This window comes from Python bivittatus, unplaced genomic scaffold (assembly GCF_059951505.1).
Source record: "Python bivittatus isolate LINGU-HERP-01145 unplaced genomic scaffold, Pbiv_v1 ctg000050_np1212, whole genome shotgun sequence".
In the NCBI taxonomy this organism is placed as follows: domain Eukaryota; kingdom Metazoa; phylum Chordata; class Lepidosauria; order Squamata; family Pythonidae; genus Python; species Python bivittatus.
In genome coordinates, this window is record NW_028277033.1 from 11821745 (window position 1) to 11845198 (window position 23454).

The 23454-nt window shown below is 53.1% G+C and overlaps 1 protein-coding gene and 1 long non-coding RNA gene across 10 annotated transcripts; one reads left to right on the forward strand and one right to left on the reverse strand.

The window, feature by feature from the left end:
- Window positions 1-1460: 1460 nt before the first annotated feature.
- On the reverse strand, window positions 1461-7174 carry LOC148216927 (uncharacterized). The gene is made up of 3 exons (XR_015793798.1): window positions 7038-7174; window positions 4699-6726; window positions 1461-3723 (listed from the first exon to the last, which is right to left on the reverse strand). It is a non-coding gene; the product is annotated as an uncharacterized LOC148216927 (long non-coding RNA).
- On the forward strand, window positions 6744-17609 carry ZNF365 (zinc finger protein 365). Of its 9 annotated transcripts, XR_015793781.1 has the most exons (8): window positions 6747-7102; window positions 7565-7693; window positions 9229-9951; window positions 12223-12544; window positions 14045-14082; window positions 14213-14482; window positions 15927-16047; window positions 16539-17609. XR_015793781.1 is itself a non-coding variant. In XM_088130056.1 (7 exons), the coding sequence occupies exons 3-6, from the start codon at window positions 9242-9244 to the stop codon at window positions 14460-14462; spliced, it is 1320 nt and encodes a 439-aa protein (XP_087986182.1). In that variant the 5' UTR covers window positions 6746-7102; window positions 7565-7693; window positions 9229-9241; the 3' UTR covers window positions 14463-14482; window positions 16539-17609. The 9 variants fall into 9 exon arrangements, 7 of the variants coding, with proteins under 7 accessions (XP_087986194.1, XP_087986182.1, XP_087986177.1 ...); XM_088130056.1 differs by lacking the exon at window positions 15927-16047 and having other exon boundaries at window positions 6746-7102; XR_015793763.1 differs by having other exon boundaries at window positions 14213-16047.
- Window positions 17610-23454: the final 5845 nt, after the last annotated feature.

Sequence of the window (23454 nt, forward strand, 5' to 3'; positions counted from 1 at the left end):
GGCGAGGGGGCTGACCGCAAGCTCGGCTCCTTCCCGCCGCTGGGGGCCAGCCGCGAGCCACAGCCGACCCCCGGGCCCGCGGGGGCCGGGCGGCGGGGCTTTCCGTGCCGGGCGGCCGCGAGAGCCGGCCCTGCTGGGCGGGGGGCGGGGGCGGCTGCTGGGACCCGCCCCCCTCCTGCGAGGCGGAGCGACTGCGGCCCGGGTGGCCTCGACCCGCGGCTGCCGGGCGGGGGCGCGCTCGCTGCCCCGCGGTCCGCGCCGCCGAGTCCGGGAGCCGCGGAGGACCCCTGGCCGGGCGGGGCGGAGGCGCCGGGCTCGCTCTTGACCCCTCCGGCAGTCTGGGGGTCCCCTCTTCCCCAGGATCCGTTGGCCGGGGAGCTGCCAGGGGAGGGGGGCCCTGGGATGGGATGGGATGGGATGGGGCGGCACAGGTGCCCGGGGGACACGCAGGACCGGCTGTTCCCCCAGCCGGCCAAGCAGGAATCTCACCGGTTCTTCGCAAATTGCCCCACTGAACTCAAAGGGGTCTCCCCCTGTGAATTTGTGCGAGACCCTGAGCCAAAGTTTTGCTGCGTCCGTGAATTAGATTCGCAGTGCCCGTCAAAGACCACGGAGAACTTCGGCGGGTGGTCCTTTCGGGACATTCACGAACCTTACCGTCATTCAGCGGTGTTTTGTGGAGGTGATTTATCGCTGTCTGCATCTTCTGCGTTTCCCCTCCCTTAAGTATAAATTTATAACACAGTGTAACATCTCAGAGATTTGATGCAGCGGGTGCCAGGCCAGGAGAATTCATGCCCTAATAAATGTGTTAGTCATTAGGGTGGCATGTGATTCTTGGTTGTTTATGCCCCAACGAATCAGCAGGGCGATTCCTCTAGAAATTACTCAACCTGTCGTTTTCCAATTAATAAAAGTAACTGCTTTGATATTTATGCCCATCTGGAATCTTATTCACAGTTCGTTTGCAGTAGACTCCCGAAGTGCAAGGTTGAACTATTATAAACAAATAAACTTCACTGAGGTCTTAGACAGGCAATCTGAAATATTATTAAAGCATCTGTCTCTGGATAAGGAGTTGATTACCCTTTGCAGCTACAAAAGCAAAAAGAAGATAAATTCCAATACCTTTTTGATCCCATTGTTAATGTGTATTTTATAAGTTACAATTTTTTTCTTATTTTAAATATGTGTCATGGCATCTCAGATAATAATCTTAACATTAATCATAACACACTGCAATAGAACACTAAGCCTGTACCTTTCCTGGCTACCGTGAAGTGAAGTGAAGGGAAGGGAAGGGAAGGGAAGGGAAGTGAAGGGAAGTGAAGGCACCTGGATTCTGGCCTGGTGCCTCTTCAGGGGAACAACTTCAGGGGCAAATGCCAAGAATGGCATTTCTGTTAGGATTCTGGATTGTAACACAAATATTAACCACAAAAGAACATCCTAGGTTGGTTTTAGAAGACATCTTGGACTATTTATTTCGCACATTCATCCTTATATAGCCCCCTTCTGGGTGGCTCACAACCATAAAATGCAATAAAAAATACAAAACTCCATGCAAGTTGGGACACAGAAGTACCCTTGCTGCCAGGCCCAGGTCAACAAGGTAAAATCCCAGATAAAACCAGCAGCACGTTAAAATTCAAACCCACCCAAAGGAGATGGTTTTGACTGCCTTGTGGAAGGCCGGTAGCGAAGGACCTGGCCCATCTCCAGGGAGGAGATGGCCTGAGAGGCTGGGGCCACCAGAGAGAAGGTCTGCCTTCAACTCCATGTCCCCCCATTTCCTTCTGGGGCTGAGGGCCTAAGGATGTCCTCCCTTGCTGCTCGCACCAAAATCCACTTGGAGGAGCAGGTCCCTCCAGGAACCTGTGGCAGGCACCCTTGGAGCAGGCTCTGAAAGCTGCGGGCAAGCAGTGCGCAGCCCCAGAATAGGGCTTAGGCTACAGGTGGGGCAGCCTCCCTGCTGCATTCAGTGCCAAGTTGTTTGCAAAGCAGCCCCCCACCCCCAGCCACGTAGAGCATGTCCCAGGAGGTGTGGAGGGCAGGAGACACCACTGTCCAGGAAGGGCCATAACTGGTGAGCCAGTCTAAGCTGGGCAGTGGCTCCTGGATTAGAAAAATGGAGACCGTTGAGTCTTCTAGTCTGAGCCCAACGCAGATCTTCATCGGGGGTATTCTCCTAAGAGGGCTGTGTTCAGAGTGGCTGGAATTCCATGTGCCTTTCTCCCCAAATTTCCAGTCGCTTAAAGCCAGCTGAGGCCAGTAAGGTTCCTGATGACCCTCCACCCCCTGCCTCAGTGGGGACAAAGACCTCTGAGTTGTTGAACTTGAATTGGAGTGTCTGAGTCTATCAAATCTTAGGATCAACTTTCCAGCTAATCATTTCTTCAGGGGAGGCCATCAAGTTCCCTCTCCCACACATCCCAGATTTGCTTGGAATAAATATGCAAAGCGTGGTTTGGCTCGTAGAGGCAGGACCAAGCCAGGGGCTGAACCGAACAGAGGGCCGTGGATGGGGTTGTGGGGAGAAAAGCGGTGCTGTCCCCCCACCCCCACTGCCTTTGCTCCACACAAATAGAGGAGAATAGGAATAGTGTCCTGAAGGAAACCAGGCTCTGCTCCCCCTGGAAGTCATATCGCCTTGGAAATAAATTGCCTTGGTCAGAGGTGAGGGTGGCCATGCTCACCAAGGAGGGTAATGGGGGGGGGGTGTCACCATTAAAAAATGGCTGTTGTGCAAAGTACGACCGGTCACAACGTTAGGCTTTCAAAGATTTATCCTCTGGGCCTCCAGCCTCCGTGCTCCAGAAGGGCAACAGGTTGCCTACCGCTAGCTGGGCATTATGTGCGACCTTAAGACTTAGGTAACGACCGTGGTTAAAACTGGGGCTTAGAATAATGTGTGAATCCACGCGTAGGCTCATACTGACCTGCTGGTGCCCTTCGGAGCTAGATTCACACACTGAGCTAAAACTTCGTGTTTCGTTTGGACTAAATCCAGCCATGGGTTTGGGATTAAATCCAAGTGTGTGAGTCTCACTGCAGTCGTTCGTGACGGAGGAGGCTCCAGAAGCAAAGCATATTTTGATACAGTTTTCTTCCCCTTCTTCCTTCTGAAGGATGTCCAAATGAAAGGCAGTCCACTTCTTGTTGTGAAGAAATGAGAGGAGAAATTGAGGGTGCCAAAACGGGGGACACACCAACTTTTTAACTGTCTGATGAGAAGCCAGCTACGGCTAACTGCCTGCCTTTTGGGCACTGGCATTTCTTCCTCCTGTTCCGCTGCCCAAGGAAGAAAGCTAAGTGCCAAAGCGGGTCTATGTTGTGAAAAGGAATTTGGCTGTCTGCGGACTGGACAGTGCACAGAAACATTTGGGCTCTCCTCCCGGGCAGAGGGGAGATAATTGCCGCTGGAGTGGGACGCCAGTTTCCTTCCATATTTCCCTCCAGTTACTGGGCTATCTAAATGCGGCTTACCCCGCAGTGTCTGAAAACGTCTCTTGGCCTGACGTTTTGCATAAAAGATACACGAGGTCTTTAATCACGTATCATGGCATTGCTGTCTTTCCGAGCAGCTGTGCACCTCCAGCTCTTGTAGCCGCTTCGGGAAAGGAATTTGTTCCTTGTGTTGGTGGATTTCACAGGAAACTCTAAATACGAATCTGATCCAGGGGAAGCAAAGCGGATGCCAGACAAAAAGGAAGGGCTGATTTCCTTGTGGGAAGGGGAGAGAGAAAACCTTTGATATAGGTTTCAGTTGATATTCAGTGATTTGGGGGTGAATTCAGCACTGCTGGCTGTTGAGCGAAGATGAATTGCGTGATTAGGGGGCAATCCTGCATTTATTTATCTGTGAATAGCTCTTCCCACCAAACGGACTACAAATCTCATGCCGGCCATCCTGTTGGAACTGCAGAATGACTTAACAGAGCCAGCAGCACCCACAGGAACTCCTCTCTTTGCTGCTGAGCAAGTTTTTCATATGACCAGGGAGCTGCAAATGCAGCAGTGGCCTCCGTGTGCAAGCAACCAATTCCCACTCTACATACATGTGGTGCCCGGGAAGGCAATTCTCTTTACACCTGCAGCCGTCAAGCAGGGAATAACGTTCTTTGCTCCTCCCCAGCCTCTAGCACTCCCAGAGAAGTCTCAGACGCTCAGCTTCTTTGGGTGTCCTAAGAAAAGGCGCCAGGAAGCCCAGAGGGCTCGGCGGGCTCCAGCATCTGCGCGGGCGTGACCCCCTGGATAAGCCCAAGGGGGCTGGGGGATGCCACACAGCAGCACGCCAAGGCTAAGCAAGCCAGCTTCTTATGGTGCCACGGGAGGGCAGCCAGGTGCACCTTCTGCGGGGAAATGGCAGCGGTGCCTCCCAACAGTCAGGAGGTCCTTGGAGGAGACCCCTCGGTGCCTCCGCCATCAGAAAGACAACTCGGTGGCAGTTGAGGGGAGACTGGGTCACACACTGCACTTCACCATAACATGGAGCATGGCTTGGAACTGGGCACTACAGCTTGCTGAACAAACCATGGTTTAAGCAAAGCTTGGCTTAGTGCAATGTGTGAACCTGCAACAAAAGCTGGGCTTGGGATTCTGCCCGTCTCTGGAAAATGGCTGATGGACTGTTGAGATGTGCCTCCTCCTCCTCCGTTAAAATCTGCTTCCTCCACTCCAGATGTATTTCTGACTCACCTTTGCTGCCACATAGTGGTCCTCTGGAGCTTTGCAGCCCACGTTTCCTGTGCTGAGGAACACGAGTCAAAGAGAAGACCCATTCCTCTCCATTCCCTCTGCCAAACTGCAGTGGTGCACGGGTGGGAGCAGAATTTGTGGACACCGGACGACACAAGAGTGCTTTGTGGGTGGCTCTTTCCTGCGCATCACGCTTTGGGCAAAGTATGGCGAGGCCCAGCAAGAAACCCTTTTGGGGGGTGCCGGTTCTTCCTGAAGCAGAGGGAGGGTTCTGCGCCTGCCGTGACGCCCCTGGGCTGACGTTCTGCTGCTGGGCTGGGTTAGCAGTGTGCCACCTCCCGGTTGCCTTGGCAACAGAAGTAACTTCAAGCAGCCTTTCTTCCCTCCCTTCTTAAAGGAACCGGGCTCTCAAAAGCAGAGCCAGCTGGTAGGGGGGTTAAACAAGGACGTATTTTGCCCCTTTGCAGTTTAATGTTTCCTCAGTGCCATAAGAAAGACTTCCACCCCAAGTTGACCTAGATCAATACTGTTTTATGCAGATGCAGCTTTTATATCATCACAGACCCCAGTAGCCCTGTCCCTTATGGTAAGCAGCATTCACGGCCGATCAAGTGTGAGAAAGAAAAGGTCAGGCGTTTTGCAGGGAAGATAAAACAGAGCAAGACCTCTGCTTTGCCTGTCTGGGCTTGGTGCTCCACGGGGTGCTCGGCAGCAGTTCTCCTTCCTGCTTCCCTAAGGTCCCAGCACACGCTGGCTGCACGGGAGCTTTTGAGCCAAGACGGTGGCCAAGCTCCTTCGTGGAGGCCAGATGAACCCGGCTTCAGCTGCGATAAGCCAGGGAGGGTCCAAGGCAGCTAAGAACCAAGGAAGATTCTCCAAGTTACCCTAGGTCAGGACCTGGGGCTCCTACTCCTGAAATCAAGGCATGTGTGTCTAATACACCAAAAAGCCCACTCTCAGCCTCAAGGTCCCACACAGCTTGTTTGGACAGATAAATGTTGTTCTTCCTGGAAGCAAAGTTACGTTACAAAATTGGGATTTTCAGTGGAGATGCTGATGTCTCTGGGACAGAGGAAGGATTCCTGATACAGAAGCACAAACTGACCCACCAGTGTAAACTCTCGCAACTTTCACGCAGAACCTACACAACCAGGAGGTAGCAAATTTTACTTTAAACCAGCATTATATTTTGCCCACCTTACAAACAATAAATTCTGTAGGACTCACATTATTGCCATTCACGTCTTGCTGTCAGCAGCGCTGGAGGGTAAATTCCAGGAAATGCCCTACGCTTGTCTGGCGAGATAAGAACCCTGGATCCCAGGCTCTCCGTGTTTTGCTTCATTGTAACTTCTACCAAGAGGTTCACATGAGACTACTAACACCTCTTTTTAGCCCATTTCCTGGATGGGCTGAAGAACCTGCGTACAGCTTCTTGTGGCAGATAAAGATCCAAAATAAATTTTGCTGTTGCTGAGTTGTAATTGTAGCCTGTAGAATTTTGGGTTTTTCGCAGCCGATCCCGGGCCTTTCTGTCGCGTGCGTTATATTGTGCCTTTGTGTTGCCCTGGCCGCTGACCTGTCATAAAGACACCACCGCTGCTGCGGTTGCCAGGTCTGGGGAGTCCTCTCTCCGGCAGCTCAGAAGGGAACCAAGGCTACCCGGGCAGCTTCCTCTGGCGGTTGGCAGCAAGTGCAGCACCCGGTCGAACCCGGCTGATCTCCTCTCCACGAAGCCAGGTTGCGCCTGGCACTGCCCGGGTGGCGCCAGTGACTGGTTCTTTTGGCTGCCCAAGGCCAGGCACTTTCCAGGATGCCTGGTCAGCGGACAAATGTTCCTATGTTATCGTCCACTTGGCCCTTTGTGCCTTCTTCCTTAAACCTTCAGATATTTGCTTTCTTTGCATGTTGTTGTGCTCATAAGCCCTCAATTTGTGTAGATTTCTTAAATTTTTCTGTCTTGTTTAATGGATCTCCCCAACTTCGTTGCATGCTTATTAGACATAATCCAGATTCTTAGTGTGTTTCCTAAGATTGACAGAGAAAGCTCAGAATAATGCTCTTTGCCGGAGGTGCAAGAGACGGGCTTGGCTACACACTAACTGCGGCCATCAACGGGACGCAGAAACTGTGCGCAGACCGGCCCGACCGCAAAAGCCTCCCCGCGCTGGACTGAGCCCGGGCCCGTCGGAAGAACGGGCAGCCCGGGCCAACAGCCGAAGCCATCCCCGTGGATGCTCTGCAGCCAATCAGCTGCCAGTTAGGAAGCGCCTCTGCGGGACGGCTCTGCCCTCTTCACTGTTACGAGCTCCCTGCCCGACTCTCCGTCCCCAGCCAACCTGGCGCGCGGTTCCCGCATGCCTGCCTCGGTGCGAGGCCGGAAGCAAAGGGCCCGAGCCACTCGGTAAGGGCCAGTCGGGAGTCGCTCACTCGTCGTGCCTACCGCAGGATCCCCCTTTAAGCGCGCAACGGTCTGCGAGGGGCCGAGCCAGAGAGGCCAGGGAAAGGTGCCCCGGGGCTCGTCCCCGGAAGCGATCAAGGTCGCAAGCCAGCCCGCGGGGCACCCCGAACCCTGGCGGGCCTTCCGCCAGCCTCGGCTTCCTTCCAGCAAGCTGTTCTCCGGCGCGCTGCTCGGGGCGCCTCGCGAGCCTGCTCTGGGCCCCGCGGGGCGCGGAGAGCAGCGCGCGCCCCCTCCACAGCCCGGTGGCCCTGGGGGCAAACGGAGTCCCACCCCGGCGCCTCGGAACGCTCGAGCCCCGCGCCGCGCGCTCTGCCGCCGCAGCACCGCGGGCGGCGCGGGCGGCGGACGGGGAGCGCGTCGCTCCGCCGTGATTTACGACTCTGCTGAAAACGGTTCTCCCCGCAGCCTCGGATGAGCGGCGCAGCAGCCGCAGCTGGAGCGCAGGAGCGCGCTGGCGCTCGGAGGGAGGAGGACAGCCGCGGCGGGACTGCAGCAGCAACCGCCGCCGCCGCAGCCGCCGCCAGCGCGCCAGAGGTGAGTGCGGGGACAGCAGGCCTGCCTGCCCGCCCGCCGGCGGCCGGAGGGACCGGGACTGGCCTGGCGGAGGCGAAGGCGAAGGCGCCGCTGGCGCTGAAGGCAGCGGGCAAGCTCCCCCACGCCTTCCCGCGGAGAGCCGGGTCTGGAAGGGGAGCGCCCGGCCCGCTCTCGCGCCTGCCTGGCCGAGGGTCGGCGGGGCGGAGGAGCCGCTTCCCACGGCGATACCCCGCTGGCTCGCGGCGGTCCCAGCCTGACGTCATCCGGGGGCCTGGCGGAAGGCGAGCGCCCGGGATCCTTGCCTGAAATCCGGCTTCGGTCCGGTGGGGCGGGCGGAATCCCGCCCCCTGCCCCCGCCCTGCCGGGCCGCCTCGAGCCCTCTGACTCGCGGGCTCTCGGGGCCCCTGATGCCTGCCCGGGAAGCAAGCGGCAGGCGGTCTCCCAAGGCCGTGGATTCCGGGCAGCCCCTCTCCAAAGGCGGGCCTTGCCCCGGACCTGCCAAGCCTCTCGGCAGTGGGGCTCTGTGGCGGAGGCCGACGGCGCCGCTCTCGGCGAAGCAAGGGCAGCGGGGCCGGCCGCCACGAGCCAGGCCGGGCCGGGCCGGATTTTTCCAGCAATCTCGCCCCCGCCCCCCGCCTCTCCCCCTCCCCCCGTTTATACTCTGTTTCTTCGGGAAACTCAGGCCTTGAGAGGCTTCTTAGCCTCAAGAATAAAATGGGCATTCCTTAGCCTCTGTTAAAAACCACCCACGCCTTCCTGATTGCGAAAAGCTTCGGTGCGCAGGAAGATCCTGAGACAGCGAGCAGGACCTTCGGGCGCCCCGGGAGGAGATTCCTGCTGCTGCTTCCAGCGAAGGGGGAGATGCTGCCTCCAGACAACGCGCGTTTGTTTGTTTCAGCAATTCCTGCCCGTCGGGCTTCGGCTGTTTCCAAAAAGGTTTATCGCCGTCTGAGCTGTGCGAGCCCCTGCAAAGGATGAGCACGCTTTAGAAACCCCTTTTCCTCCCGAAGAAGCCCCAAACCCCTGTCCCCACCCATCACCCCCAACCCACGGGGGCGCCGGTGCTGAGACCATCGTTTTAAAACATGCGCCGCCCCGCCCGCCCCGCCCGCCCCGCAGGAGCAGCCTCTGCTGAATCCTGAGCGATCTGCGCCACGGCAGAGAGCCCCGCCCCCTGCCCCACCCCCACCTCAGTCCGCGCGTCCAGTTCTCGGGAGAGCCGACCTGTCAGGCCCAAGCGCGCCGGCGGAGAGGCCGGACTGCGAGCTCTTTGCCCTGATCCACATCAGTGACTTGAACTAGCCTCAGACGGAGTTTTCTAGTTGGGCGAACTTCACACGTCTTTGGTGGGAAGAGGAGCTGCCTCCAATCCGGTGCTCTCCGGAAGTGCTGGACTATCTTGCCCAGTGTCCACAGCCAGCAAAACTGTGCACTACCCAGTGATGGGATCTGTAGTCCAACTCTTTCAGAAAGTTTCCTCTCGAGGTGGCCAAGAAGAACAAACCTAAACCCTGTTCTTACTTCCTGACTCCTAGGATTTGGAAAGTAATGCAACAGAACGCTTTTGAGGAAAGCAAATCCACGTGGCAGGAATCGCTGGAAAATGCCGGTGCCCGCATGCCATTTCGCTGCCCCCGGTGTGGGGACCACGCCCGGTTCAGGAGCCTCTCCTCCCTGAGGGCTCACCTGGAGTACAGCCACACTTTCGAAGACAGAAGCCTTCGGTCCACAGGCGGCCTCTTTTCTCCCCTCAAGGTGGGTCGGGGCTCCTCTCCCCAGCCCCAGCCCCAGGGGACGTTCGGGGATGGCGGCAGCATCCTGAAGCCGAGGCTCTCCTATCTGAACTTCTGCGAGCCGGAAGATCCGCGGCCCAGGAGGCCCCTGGCGGGGGAGGCGGAATGGCCGGCCGACCTCGGATCCAGCCACGCCTCGGGCGAGTCTGCCCGGGACCCCGCTGGGAAGGCCATGGACTCCGGCACCTCCTTCGAGGCTCACGTGCGGGAAAAGTTCAACCGCATGGTGGAAGCCGTGGACAAGACCATCGAGCGGAGGATGGAGACCCTTTCCCGCCAGCTGTCCCAAAAGACCGCTGAGCTCTTGGAGGTCCGGGCGGCCTACGCGCAGCTCTCCCAAAAGAAGCAGGAGGTGCAGCGGCGCGAGAGGGCCCTGAACCGCCAGGTGGACGTGGCGGTGGAGATGATCGCGGTGCTCCAGCAGCGGCTCACCGAGTCGGAGGAGGAACTGCATCGGAAGGAGGAGTAAGTCGAACACGGCGAACCCAGGTCCGAGAGGGCGGTGCCCCCCGCCATGCCTGTGGCCCTGCTGGGGCGGGGCGATGGGAGCGGGTGTGGGGAGGCTTCTCCAGCCTTGCCATCGGCGTGGAAGCTTCCCCCTGACCCAAGGGGCCGCTCAGGGCAGCGGAAGGCTGCAGCTCACACCCTCTGTTAGACCTGTCGCCGTTCTCGGAATCGTTGGGCAACGGCTGGAGAAACGGCAGCCTTTTCTCAAGCAAGCCATTGCGCAGGATCGGTGTTTTCATCTGCTTAGTTACCTGCTTTGCGCCAAGTCTCACCCCGGGGCTTGGGCCTGTCCCTTGCCACAGATTCCTTGGGGTTCCCCTTTTCTCATAGCAGCTTGTGTACAACTAGGATGCCTTGCAGGCAGGTGCCTGAGTGAGATGAAGCCACGTTTGGTCTGGTTTTAAAACTCATAAGAGAGAAATTGGGGGGTGGGAGGGAAGCGAGGAGGTAGGGCTTGTGAAGGACTTTCCCTGGTGGCAGCAATAAGGGTGAGGGCGAGGGCTGGTGTGAGGCGCTTCCTCCCCCGCCTGGTGTGAGTGGGTCTTTGCGGGGATGGGCTCCATCGCCTCAAAGCGTCTGCAGTCAGTCCAACACGCTGCATGGTTGGCAGAGCCCCCCCAGTGAAAGGAGGAGAGGGAAAACAAGGGCAAAGTCTGGCTTAAACTGACGGGTGTGCTGGGTGTCTGAATCACCCGTGTCTGGCTAGGCAGAGCCCCGAGCCCCAGAGCAATTGCAAGTCAGGCCTGTCGCCAAGGGGAGATGGGAAGGCCACGGTGGGCCCAGGCGGCTCATTCTGCCCTTCCCTTTCCTATCCTCTCTGGCGGGTCGGAGCACAGATCTTGACTATGCTTTCAAGCGCCCGCTCTCCTCTAGGACAGCCTGCCAAGGGCACTTCTTCAGGCAGGTCCGCTTCTTTAAGGCCCTCCCTCCTTCCCTCTGGGGTGGGGGGAGTGGTCCCTCTGTTTCTAGCCCCTGGAAGTGTGGATCTTGAAACGCGGTCGGGATTCCCATTGGAGCTGTGGAATCAAAACGCAGGACACAAGTGCAAAATAACCAAGGCTTCACTGCAGTGTTTATTAGGCAGTGCGCACTGGAGGGGGACCCCACCAAAGGTTAGTGGGAGGCACTCCCCTGTAGGCAAAATGGATGCTCTGATATTTATACAGTTCTCCAAGAAGGGGAAGGGAAGAAGAACGCACACGCACACATATTCATACGATGATGCAGGCATGCCACCTAAATAAGGAATACTTCTCAGGTTGCTTTCTGCCCCTCTGTTATCTGCTATCTACAAGGAAAACAATGGTATCACAGAGAAGAAGAAACAAATTAGTTCAAGGTGCCAAATGCCAGGAAGAAGGCGTCCTCACTCAGGGCAGATGCCTAAGTTGCTATGGGGATGTTTATGATAAGGAGTTTACAACCAGCCCAGTTCGCACCAGCTTCACATTCCTTTATGCTTCAGTGTTATTAAGGCGATCCCGTTCATCTGAGGCCTCTGAAAACTTGCTTCTTTCAGTCAAAGGTATATTTTCCTCACAGAGCCCAAAGATATCTGAAAGGAGCTAGGGTGGAGACATCTTTCTCGGGGCCAGGTCAGCCTGGAAGATGCTTCGCCCAAGGGGTCTCTCCATTACAGGGAAAGTGTGTGAGAGGCCCTTGGCCCCAGAGCTTTTCCTCTGCCAGCCAGCCAGCCAGCCAGCCAGCCTTTCAGTTTCCCACAAGGCCTCTGCCCGGATTTGCCAGGGCGTTGCGTGAAATCAAAAGGTGCCCTGCACTGTCGGCCCACCCTTTCCCCAGGGCTCCTTGGGAGCCCAAGCTGGCCTCGGTCTTTGAGCGGACGCCTGCAGTGCAGCTCCTTGGGCCTGTGCCGGCAAAGGAGGCCTCCCTGGGGCTTTCTGCGTGGCACTAGGTCCACTGCCGCGTTGCCTCCTCTGCTCTTCTGGCGTAAGAGTGCCACGTGACCGTGGGCAAGGAACCCCTGCGGTGTCTGGAAGTGCCTCTCAGTCCAAGGCTCCGCTCCAAGGTGTGCTGCAGCCTTCCAGGGGAGAAATCCAGGGGTTGCGTGCAGACTCTGCGTGAGGGGTGCTCTCCTCAAGTGCCAGGAGCCGCCTCTCCCGCTCGTGGCCCGCTTTTTCTCTCCAGGGAGCAAGGCTCTGAATGGGGGGGGAAGCAGGCCTTAGGTTTTGTCCCCCGAACGTCTGTTTCCAGAAGTCTTTGCTTCCCCAGTCTGGTCCTGGAAAGCGCAGCATCGGGCTGGCTCTGTGTGCATCAGGAGCGCAAGAGGGCAGATCTCTGGACGGAAACTGGGCGTCTGCTCCTTCTGCCGCTGCTCTTTGCAGCCACAATCCCAACGGAGCTGTTTTGTGGCCCTCGCAGAGAAGTTGTTACGTTTAATCACTTCCTGGAGGAGGCGGCTGAGAAGGAGGTTCGGGGGAAAGCCAGGCTGGAGCGCTTCATTGAGAACCTGCTGCAGCGAGTGGATCAGGCCGAGAAGCAGCTGGAAAAGTACCAGAATCAGCAGGGGTCCGGGGACATCAGCGAACATCTGGTGAGTGGACAGGAGGGTCAGTTCAGGGGAAGGACGCTCTGAAGGGGAAGGCTGTCTCTGCTACGAAGGAGAGATGCCTCTCTGTCCCAAAGGTTGGCCCTCAGAACTGGCCCTGGAGATGCATTCCTTTGTGACCTTATCACTTGTGTGGCAGCTTCGTTCCCTAAAACGAAGGAAGGGAGGCGATCCCCATATTGGGACTTTCTATGAATCTCTTGGCCCGGCGTGAGTGGTGGCCTCTGGCTGCTGCATCGAACCCATCACAGTTGGTCATCAGAGGGACGTTTGGCCTGCATGATATGGCCTGGCCTGTTTTTTAAAAAATGGAAATTCCCATCTGGATTTCTGGGGGAAAAGGTTTTCCGCTGAGGGAGGAAATGCTTCAGATACAGGCAGTCTGCTGAGTTGGAGGCAGCAAGTGTGTGCACCTGCAGAACGTGATTGTCCTTATCGTAGTTTCCTTCAGGTTTCTAGGAAAAAACAACTCGCACCTCCTCCAAAGCAGCCGAAGCCTTTTAAAGCAAACGCAGCACTAAGCCACCATAAACACCAAACAGGATGGTGGTTTGCTTTCTGCAGTGATGCTGCCATAAATGAACCAGGCATGGCTAATTTGTTCAGGCAATGTAAAAATCACAAATGAAAAGCGGGTTGGTGGTAAAAGCCCCGAGAGCTGATATTTGAAATAAAGACAGAAATATCTTCCTGGAGCTGCCTGCCAGGGAAATAGAATCGGTGACTAGGGCAGGCAAAGGACCGGGCTGTGGATTGTAGCACTCTGTGACTTTCTGTTGGTCAAGAATATGTTCTGTTGCATCACTGAAGCTTTCGGATTTCTGTGTGTGTCTATTTGGAGGCAGAACTGACCTTGGAAATCTTAGCTTTCTTTGAAACAAAATCAAGTTTCTAGTCCCTCTGCCTGTGAAAACACGTTTGAAAATTTTTAAGCAAAGTTTACTGAAATCTCAGAAAACCTCAAAGTGACTAAAAGTAGCTCCCAGCAGTCAGCAGCTTCGGACTTCGGGATCCTCAGTTCTTGATGCTGCTCATAAATAGTATTGCTATAATAAATAATGCAAAATGGCAAATGTCGAAGAATAAAATACCTTATCCTGACTTGCTCAGTCTCCATAAGGTTAGGAGCAGGCCTGTATCTGTTTTCCAGGGCCCCTGAATCCCAGGGTCCTCCAAGGACCGAGAGTAGCTTTAGGAGACATAAAACACCTGAAGCTCATCAGCATGAAACCCGGACAGATCAGATAATCCTCCAGAAGAGAGTTAGGGAAACCTTGTTTGCTCTGGTTGTCCATTTAGGTAAATTTCAATAAAAACTAGCCTGCAGTTGGTTAATTCTTACTATGCTCTGTCTTCTGGAAATAAACCCCATTGATCTCAGCAGAATTTGCATCTATATGTAAAAGAGCGCTATCACAATAATCAGTAAACAATGATTGATTAGTATTGGTTCAGGTCAGTCTTAATAATTTCTTCCTTTTTTAGTTTACAGATCTGTCATCCATTAAGAAACCCAGATGCCTGTATGTATGACATTCCCTCTCCTTACTATGAACGTGTCTGATGTTGTGCCGCTAAAACTGCATGTTTTCTGTTTCCCAGGCTTCCTTTGCCAGATCTGACTGATTCTCCCCTCTCCCTTCACATTTACAGCTGGGGATACCAACACAGTTTTTGTAGCACACCTGACCCCAAACCGCATTCGCTTCAGAAAGGGCGGGTGTTCCTGAAGAAAGCCAAGGAGGACAGAATCAGTGCTCACCCAGTTAAATGGTTTTATGAACCTGTGGACGGTTCCAGGGACATTTGGAGACCCCAGAAGAAAGCAGACGCGGGCAACAACATTGTCCGAAAGGTTAACGTGAAATCAAAGATCGGCAAAAAGAGCAAACCGCTCTACTAAGACACCCATATATATCTGTGGTATGCGTGCGCGTGTGTGTGGATGCGTGTGGTTAGATAGATCAATAGATCTGTATTCTAAACTTAATTCGCTTTTGATCAAAATCAGAAGCTCTTGGCTGGAGCCCCCAGAAGGATTCTCTGGGGGTTTGCTGAGCAGAGATCCCCTGAGTTCGGCTGAGAACTTTTGGCATGAGAGGGACGTGGGAATCCCAGGGTACAGTCATCTACCTGTTTAGGTGGGAAGATCTCCTTGAATTTAGGGGACTGACTTCCCAGAAGCTGCACGTAGCAAAACTTAATGATTATCTATTTCCCTGTTCATTTGGGCAAGGACTTGACATATTTAAGATATATATTAATTGAATTTAATAGACATGACGTGTAAATATAGAAGGCTAATTTAACTGCCTCATTTCCACGTGGCTTTGAATGCGAGGTGGTGTTTGGTTTATTTTCAACAGCTTATTTCAGCGAAGCCAGCATTTCAATTTATTACTGAACTGTTCATGTTGTTACCAGCATAACACAAAGAGATAATTTGGCAAGCAACTTTGACGTAAATCCTTTTCCTGTAGAGGAATCCATTCTACCTGGCACCCTGAAGATTAACTTGTTGTTTGGGGTCCAGAATGCCCCCCCCCGCCCTTCCCTGCTCTGTTACTTCCCTTGTTGGGGCAGCTGGTCCCAAAGGCCAGGTTCAGCCCAACTGCACAGGTCCCATCAGGGCAGCAGCTTGGAGGTAGCTGAGTGAGGAACCCCAGCTGGCCCTCTCCTTCTCCTACCCAGCTCTGCCTTTCCCTACCAGATGGGGCAAGAGATGGGAGGATCTGCCTGCCGGCCTCGGTCGGCTACATTGACTGGTGGCCCCCTCAGTCAGACCCGGTGCCTGGGCCCTGTTGGAGGATGGCCCTGCTAACAGATCCCTGCCAGGAAAGCTGTGGGGTTCTTGGGGCTGCCCTTCTGCAACGGCTGAGGCAGGGAGGGAGGCTGGGTGACCCTCGGCCTCTGCCGTTGGAGGCAGCAGTATGGGATGCAGGTGGCACTGCTGTGAGGGGCCTCTTTCCTTTGGAGCCCTGGTCTTCTCAGAAGAGCAGGCAGTCATCTGGGGGCACGACGGATAATGACAGGTGCAAACCTGTGTCTCTCTGCTCCAGGGGACCGGGCGTCTGCAGCGCTCCTCCTGGATTTCTGTACTCATGAGATTTCCCAGTTGTACAGCTTCACGTAGCTCCGATCTGCACTTCTAGGCCCTTCGCCGCGCTGATCTGACCCTCCAAATCCATATCTGAGCTTAGTGTAAAACTCACTCTTTACTAATGGTACCACGTATACCGTTTTATTAGGGTCTTAGTCCTTCGTTGCCAGATTGCCCAAGAGAGTGACTTGAAGCCATGTGAGTTCACACTGTGACACGTTCAGTCTGAACTCTGACATTGCATGTAAGCTGTTTTACTCCCTTAAGGAAGCTCGAGAACAGAGATAAACGTCATTGCAGTCACTTCAAGGCGACCACGAGAAGACTTCCAGATCTGAAGAGGTTCGCCCCATGACCACCATCATGCTGGACCAGTTTCATCAGGATGGTGCGCCTACTGTGGTCCTTGGGAAGAGGGAGGGCACCTGGGTCCGTCAGCCTAAACAGCTGATTCCTTGTCCATGATTAGGGTGGGTGAGACCCAGGACTTCACACCTTGGCGTGTTGCGTGTTCTTGAGATGCTTCCCGTCAGAGGCAGATGTAGGACATTTTTCTGCACTTGGGATCGCAGCATCCACCAATAGCCTCGTCATCCTTATTATTTATTTTATTTTTAATCACTGAACAACTGGAACTATTGACCCTACCCACCATAATGCTTGATAGCAAGTTTTGGGAAACATGAATGCTTATATATTATTTGGGGATCTTAAGTTGGCCCTAATAAAGGTGTCCCCTGAATACAGATTCAGAAATTGTTACTAGAGTGATGGGGGGGAGAGAGGGATGCTCCCGACCGTCACATCCTCACCCCAAAGAACTTGGCCAAAGACGGTTATCCCTTGTTCCCTTTCCCACTTTCCCTGCTTCCTGTGCAGGCTGGCAGTTCTGCAGCTGTTCCCTCCTCAAGGGGTGGATCCTGGGACTGTGGACCATTTGACTTGCTGCACCAAGGATATGGGCAAGGGAAGTACACATACGTATGGAGAGTCCCTGAAATATTGCACCAGGCCACCAAAGTTTTGGAAGATCCTACTGTCGTTTCATAGGGTTTCAGGCTTCCCACGCGAGAGAGCTGGCTGTTCTTGCATGGGGAGGATCTCGTGAACGATTGCCAAACTCTTGCAAGACTTCAGCCGTTTAAAAACGTGTGATTGCTGGTTTATTGGGGGGGGGGCTATTTTAATACCTTGCTTGGAGGGCCTCCTGCAAATGCGATGGGGAGGCAGAAGCATCTGGCTTTGCAGCTTGCCCTGCCCTCTTCCCTGGGGCGGAGGGAGAGGGGCTGCCGACTCATGCATCGCAGACTTGGCTCGCCCAGAGTGGGGTGAGCTGAGGGCAGGGGCGGAAGCAGGAGGTTGGCTGCAGGCTTTGGGCCGGCAGGTGCCCGTCCCTGGAAAAGCGTTTTGGCCACCAGAGCGACAAAGCCAGTAGAAAAGAGTTACCTCCCCTTTCGGTGGGAAGACGAGACCAAGAGACAGACGTGGCCCCCCCTTCCTGCTGCCTCTGTGTCTCCCAGAGCCTCTGGCTCTGCCGAAGAGACAAGGGAAAAGCCCGGCTGGGATTTCACAGGCTGAGCCACTGAGGTCCCTTCCCGCCTTCTCCACTGCTCTTGGCGGCTGTGCTTTAATAACGTTAGTCTTCATGCAAAGTTTACAGATACTTTACTTTCTCCAGAGTACGAAAAAAGTAGCAGAGCCCTGAATCCCTACCATTCATTTTTAAATGCTTCTGATAAAAGATGTAAAATGTCTTTATGTGAGGTGGTTTTACGGTAAGCATATTAAGCCTTGTGGATTGTTTTTCTTACAAGAGTTAAATTTATTTAGGAAAAACAGTATGATTGTGGCAATAAAAACAGGGTTTGCAATATATTTAACAGAGGTGAAAAACAAGTAAGAGCATATGTAATTGTAGTGCTTGATCATTCTGTTAAAATGTTGCTTCATTTTATAGTGTCAAGGAACTTTTTTGGCATATGTCCAACTTCCACGATGCTGTGTCAATTGATATTCTAGCTTTGAAGACTGTTTCAAATAGACCACTGTCCCAACAGTAGCCTGGTTCACTCCTCCAGGCTGCAGAAATCTAGATAGCCACTAGATGGGGATATCGGGTTAGAGTTTCTGTATCCAGTTGCCTTCATCCACTGGTTGGCCAGCAGGTTGCAGCCCCAGATTTGGTAGCCCCAATACCAAGCCACCCGTCTGACGTCTGTGTTGAGTGCAAGATGGCTGGGGAACCTCTCTGCCTGTCTTTTATCCCCAGCCTGTGGGAATTTACACCCCACGTTTAAGGAAGAGATCCGGAGCGATTCCTTGCCATGCCAGCGTGTGGCAAAAACAGCAGTCCTGCATGATGCTCCCTGTGTCCACCTGTGGTCTGGGGTCCAACGTGCTGATGTCCCCACATCCTTCTGTACTGTGACCTCAGCAGCTGGCAGAGGTAGGAAATGGGTCAGGGAGCTGAGGGTCCCGCCAGACTAGCCCTGCACCCTTCCTCCAGGATCCCGGTGGGGGTGGGGAATGGCAGCCCCAGCACAGCTGCAGGGCGTTTGGTTAGGGACTGGCTCCCATGGGGCTCGTGAAGAGGAGGGGCACCCTTTTTAGCAGCAAGTGGTGGGTGTTTGTAACACCTCGTTCTTTCCTCGGTCCTTTCCTGAGCCAAGCTGGAGTAGCTTCCTCTTCCCGAAGGGTTCTAGCTGGGCCAACAGGAGTCCCGAAAAAGGCCCTGATTCATTCCCGCCTCACTTTCAGTTGCTGTTTCTCGTGGAAAAGGCCGTTCTCCTTGCTACCCTCAAAAGCCAAATCACTGGGTTCCAAAGCAGTTGGAGTGCACTATAATGCCAGAAAAGGAAAAAATGCATTTGAGACTGCTATGAAAAAGGTCCAATGAAAATTATATTTCCCAGTCGCTGTGTGGGTAAACTGCATCCTTGTTCTGAAAGACCTCCCCGGTCTTCACCAACCCTGAGGGCAGAGACCTTGGGCTTCTATTGCTTCCAGATCCCCCCGTAGAGCCCCAGCCTGAGGACAGGACCCGGCTGGCCCTTCCTCTGCCCAGTCAGGCCTCTCTCTGCATTCAGCCGGGGCTGGGGTGGGGGATTCTGTGTTTGCTGATCTGGACCTGATGCGAGCAAATGAGGCTGTGGGATATGTGGGGAGGTCCTTGGACTGAACTTCCAGGATCGCAGAAGCCCCTGGTGGCTGGCACTGCTACAAGTTGTGGTTGAAGAACATGGTTCCCCACTCCTGACCCAGAAGGGCTGGGGTGCATCTGGCTAGACCCCTTGGGTAGCAGCCTCAGGGAGCTGTGCTGCCCCAGTGCTAACTCTGCTTCTCAGAGACCCTCCCCAGAAAGTCGGTCCGCTTGAGTCTGTCCTGTCTGATGGAGATTTCACTCCTTGAAGCCCTCCTGTTCCAAGGGCAATGCATGATGGCCTTTGTGCCAGACACACTGGCATTTGCAGGCCTCCTGCTTCATTAAATGTCGGGCCTGACTGCCCAAGGACTCAGTCAGGCACAGCTTTCCTTTGCTATTATCTGGGGTGGGTGGGCTGCTCAGCTGACCTGCAGGGGGAGGGGGAATGAATCTCTCCCACTGCCAGTTGGGCCCCCAACATGTCAGAACCTGGGTCCGGACAGTTGAGTAGCCATGGGAAAGGGCTCCAGAGGAACTGTGGGCACACCAAAGCCATCACTCCACCAAATCATCTTGCATCACCACTGGCTGAAAGCTGCTTGTTCTGCCCCTTGCCTATTCTTTCTGAACCTCTCTCTCAAGTTTGGAGTAAGCTTTAGGGCTGTCTACACAGAGAGGAGGCACTGATGCTGGTTTGTCTCAAAATCCTGTAATTCTCTTCCTGCCTAAAGACCAGCATGCTCTTCTTGTCCAGCCGCTTCTGGGGAGTTCCTTGAAGTTTTCCCAGGAAGTGGATTTCAGAGAAAGACCTGTGTGCAGGGTCACTCCCTGCTCCATCAGTGAGGCTGGTAATTCCTGGTACAGATACTTAATATCAGGAGGGGCACCTTTCTAGAACAAGAGTTCTTGACGTAACCTAATGTTTCTGCAGCTTCCCCCACCCTGGGATGTCCTGGTTGGGCAGGAGAGCATCAACATACCTGATGGGCTCCAGGAACAGGGAGCATTGAGCAGAACCCAACAGTGAGAACTTGAACTGGAAACCCAGGGCAGCTGTTCCCTGTAGGTGCCCCCTGCCCCTTTTGTAGCGTGACCACCTTCCTGCAGCCTCTACAGCCCAGTGACACTACCTCAAGGAAAGCAAAGTCTGACTTCCAACTACTGGGTTCCTGTGTGTGAACTAAGAGTGTGTCTCAAGCACATCTGCCCGTGCACAGCAAGGAAATCAGCCACAGGGACTATAGATTCTGCTTCCTTCTCAAGGTCCCCCAGATGAACTTCTGAACAATGAAATATCTGGTGCCTTAAGACGCATCTTGAAAGGCAGCCTGTACAAAAGAGGAGAAAGGGAAGAGTAGAACAAGTGAAACATTAACAAAACTGTAGAAAACAATCTGGAAGGATCTTGCTATGAGGGTGCCCATTTCTTCAATTGTTTCTGCATCATCAGACATTTAGAGGCGACTCCTGAATAGTCACATTAGATTGTGACTTAATTGTAATTAAGCTGCCCAGAGCAGTGTAAAGGTATTAGTAGAGCAGGGTGGATTATACTGCAAATGCGTACACACACACACACACACCCTAGGTAATAGGTGGATTCTGATTCCAGATCGCTGTTACAGAATAGGAAGTACATTTTTCTGAAAACCAGCCGACAATCAGGTGCAAAAGCCATACCAGCACCCAGAGGATCTGACACCCACAAGACTTTATGAACAACACTCGCACCTCCTGATCTACCTCTCAGCAGATCCAGGGCACTGATGAATGGTTCTAAATGTTACTTTCCTGGAAATTCAGAGACTTGTAAGGTAGACTGGAGGCAGGAGAGGATTCCTTTAAGGTTCTCTTTTGCCCACTAGGGGAGGATGAAGCATAATGAACGGTTCCAGTTTTGAGTTTATCTTTCGTGTTCTGAAGTTTTCCCGGTAACTTCAAAAGCATTTTGTTGAAATTTGCTCCATTTCGCTAGCTAACTTTCCACTTAACTCTTCATTCAGTTTGTTCCCAATCAGGTATTGTTTTATTTTTCAGAGGATGGGAGATGTGGATACCCTGTCCACCAAAACTCAGAAGTATCCGGAGCACCTTTTCCAACTAACAGATTTCCTGTCCTCCAAACTGTTTCTTTCATGGTGCGGAATAGAAGATGGGCCACCTGGTGTCCTACTTTCCATCTCTATTCTGTTGCTGTTATGTGCACAAAAGTTGAAATAATCAAAGTCATTCCCTTTAGGGCAGCCCATGCTAATTACCTACAGTATTGTTTCCGGTGGCTATGGAAAGTTCTGTGCCTTCTGTTGTAGATGGATAAATAGTGTAGATGTTTAAAATCAGGTCAGGTCAGACCTCTGCCCTTTTATCTCTTACCAGTTCATGTCTTTCCCTCCTTGCTTTTGCCTGCTTTTTGCCTCGTTTTATCAGCTAATCCTTTTTTATGTTTAATAAATAAATAAACATCAAGCTATATTTTTTTGCTAGTTGAACTTAGTGGGGTGTGTGCTTGCTCTGATCTGGATACAGGATTGATTGGGTATAAACTCAGCTGGAAATTACAGCAATTTTCCAGCAGGAGAAAGATGTAAAGATTTCACTAATTTGTATAGGTATGAATGTTTTCAAATACTTGTAAGCATTGTATCTAAGTTTAGGTTGTGCTGATCACTTGTATCTCCAGGGCTGAACCTCATCTGAAAAGGATCAGGGTAATCTGTTTCTTCTGGCAGCTCCTGGAACTGGAGCACTGCTGCCTTCTCAACCATCTTGGCCAAATATGGATTACTGGACACTGGCCAATAATTGTTAAGAGCATCCAGCTTCAAAAATGGTTTCCTAGGCAAGAGCCTCCTTAAGATGACCTTCAAAATGAAATAATGATGATCTGAGAGATCACTGGAAGGCAGAATTATAAGCCAAGTGGGTGAGGGATCCACCACACTTCCAAATAGTTTTGGTGTAAACATCTTATCCACTTTCTCAATTTGCTAGTTTCATAAATGGATTCAGATCGAGGTTACTAGACACCTAGGTCAAAGCAACATTAAGTCCAACTGTATTTCCAAGTGCTGTTGTCCATCAAGAACCACCCAAGTCATTCATGATGGAGCCAAGGAAAACAGGCCAAAAGAGTCCTTTGGATGGTTCTTTGTGGACACAGTCAAGGTTAAGACCTAAGGCTCTTTTCCTAACTCAAAGGGGAATATGTTGCAGCTGTCCAGGCCTCACCAATAGTGGCCTTTTTGATGGGAAAGAGATACTTTAACTGAGATGGGCTCCTGCTCTCTCGAATAATGACCCAATCAAGTTCTCCCCATGGACAGGTCCTGAAATGGACAGGCGTGAAAACCACGAAAGCCTTAGCATGAACCTCAAAGTCCTCCAAGACTTTGACTTTCCTTGGAGTCCCTGGCACTGCTTCTGCAAGTGCTCTGTCAGACAGTGGGATGGCCAGTGTATTGGCCTGCCTGCCTTCACCTGACTGCTCAGAGCAAGGGGGCTTCATCCTAAGATGGAAGGAAAGCCTCTGTCTGGAGGCTGGATTTGGGCTTCAGGAAGAAGCCAGCTGTTCAAAGGGAGGGCAAGCTGCCTTGAAGGAGGCTGCTTACAACCACCCTGAGGAGCCTCCACCTACAGCAGATGGGAGTCCCCACCTAGGTCTTCCCTCTCAGGAAGTAGAAAGCCCGTGGGCATATCCAGGTCTCTCCTGACTCTGCCTAGGACAAATTGATTCCTTGCTGTCTGTATGTCTGTCCATATGGGAGCTCCTCCCCCGCATTTATTCTCACAACCTCTGGCTACACAAGAAGACTTGTGTTACGACCTGAGTAGGCACACCCCAACTATCCAGAACCCCAGATGTAAGCAGACTGCCTCCTACTGTGCAAATGGCCCACTTCACAAACCTTCAGTTGACTGGTGAATAACTCTTCAAAATGTATTTTATTTCTGAAATGCAGGGTTAGTTCCTTGGAAACACTGATAAGTCATAACTGGGCTGTTTAGTGTGTTTACTTCGATTTTAAGTGGTACAAGGGCCTTCAAAGCAAACCTAATTGTGAATGAGCATAAATAGCAATCCTGTTGCAAACGTATGGATTCAATCAAAGTTTGCGAGGTTGACATACACCTGTCTGCAGGCTAGTTATGCATTTCAGCAAGTCCTCCCAACCCTTTGTCCAGTCCCCCCAAGACTTTGGGCCCTGAACCTTGTCCAAAACCTTGCTGAAAAACTTGCAGAGTGCGGGAAAAATAGCTGATCTCCAGCCACGTCTTCTGAGTGAACTCCTTAACAGTCTCTGCGAGGCTAACAGGCCAATGAAAAGGACTTACGAAATCCATCCTATATGAGCCTTTTAGCAAGCTCATGTCAGTTTGGTTAAGTTACAAGGGAAACATCAATTGCTGCAGAACAAGTTGGATACGGGAAAAGATACCTCTGAATCGCTGAATTACAAGAAAAGTCAACCACCTATTTCCTCCAGTGACTAAAAGGCCACCCAAGTGCCCTTCCCAGGTTCCTTTGTCTTAGCCGCCCATTGAAGAGAATCACGCCACACTGGCATCCAAGACTGCAGCCCCAACGAGACCGCGACCCAAGTATCTGGCAGCGAGTGGAGAGCGCTTCTCGTCTGGCTGGAGAAGCTTTAGTAG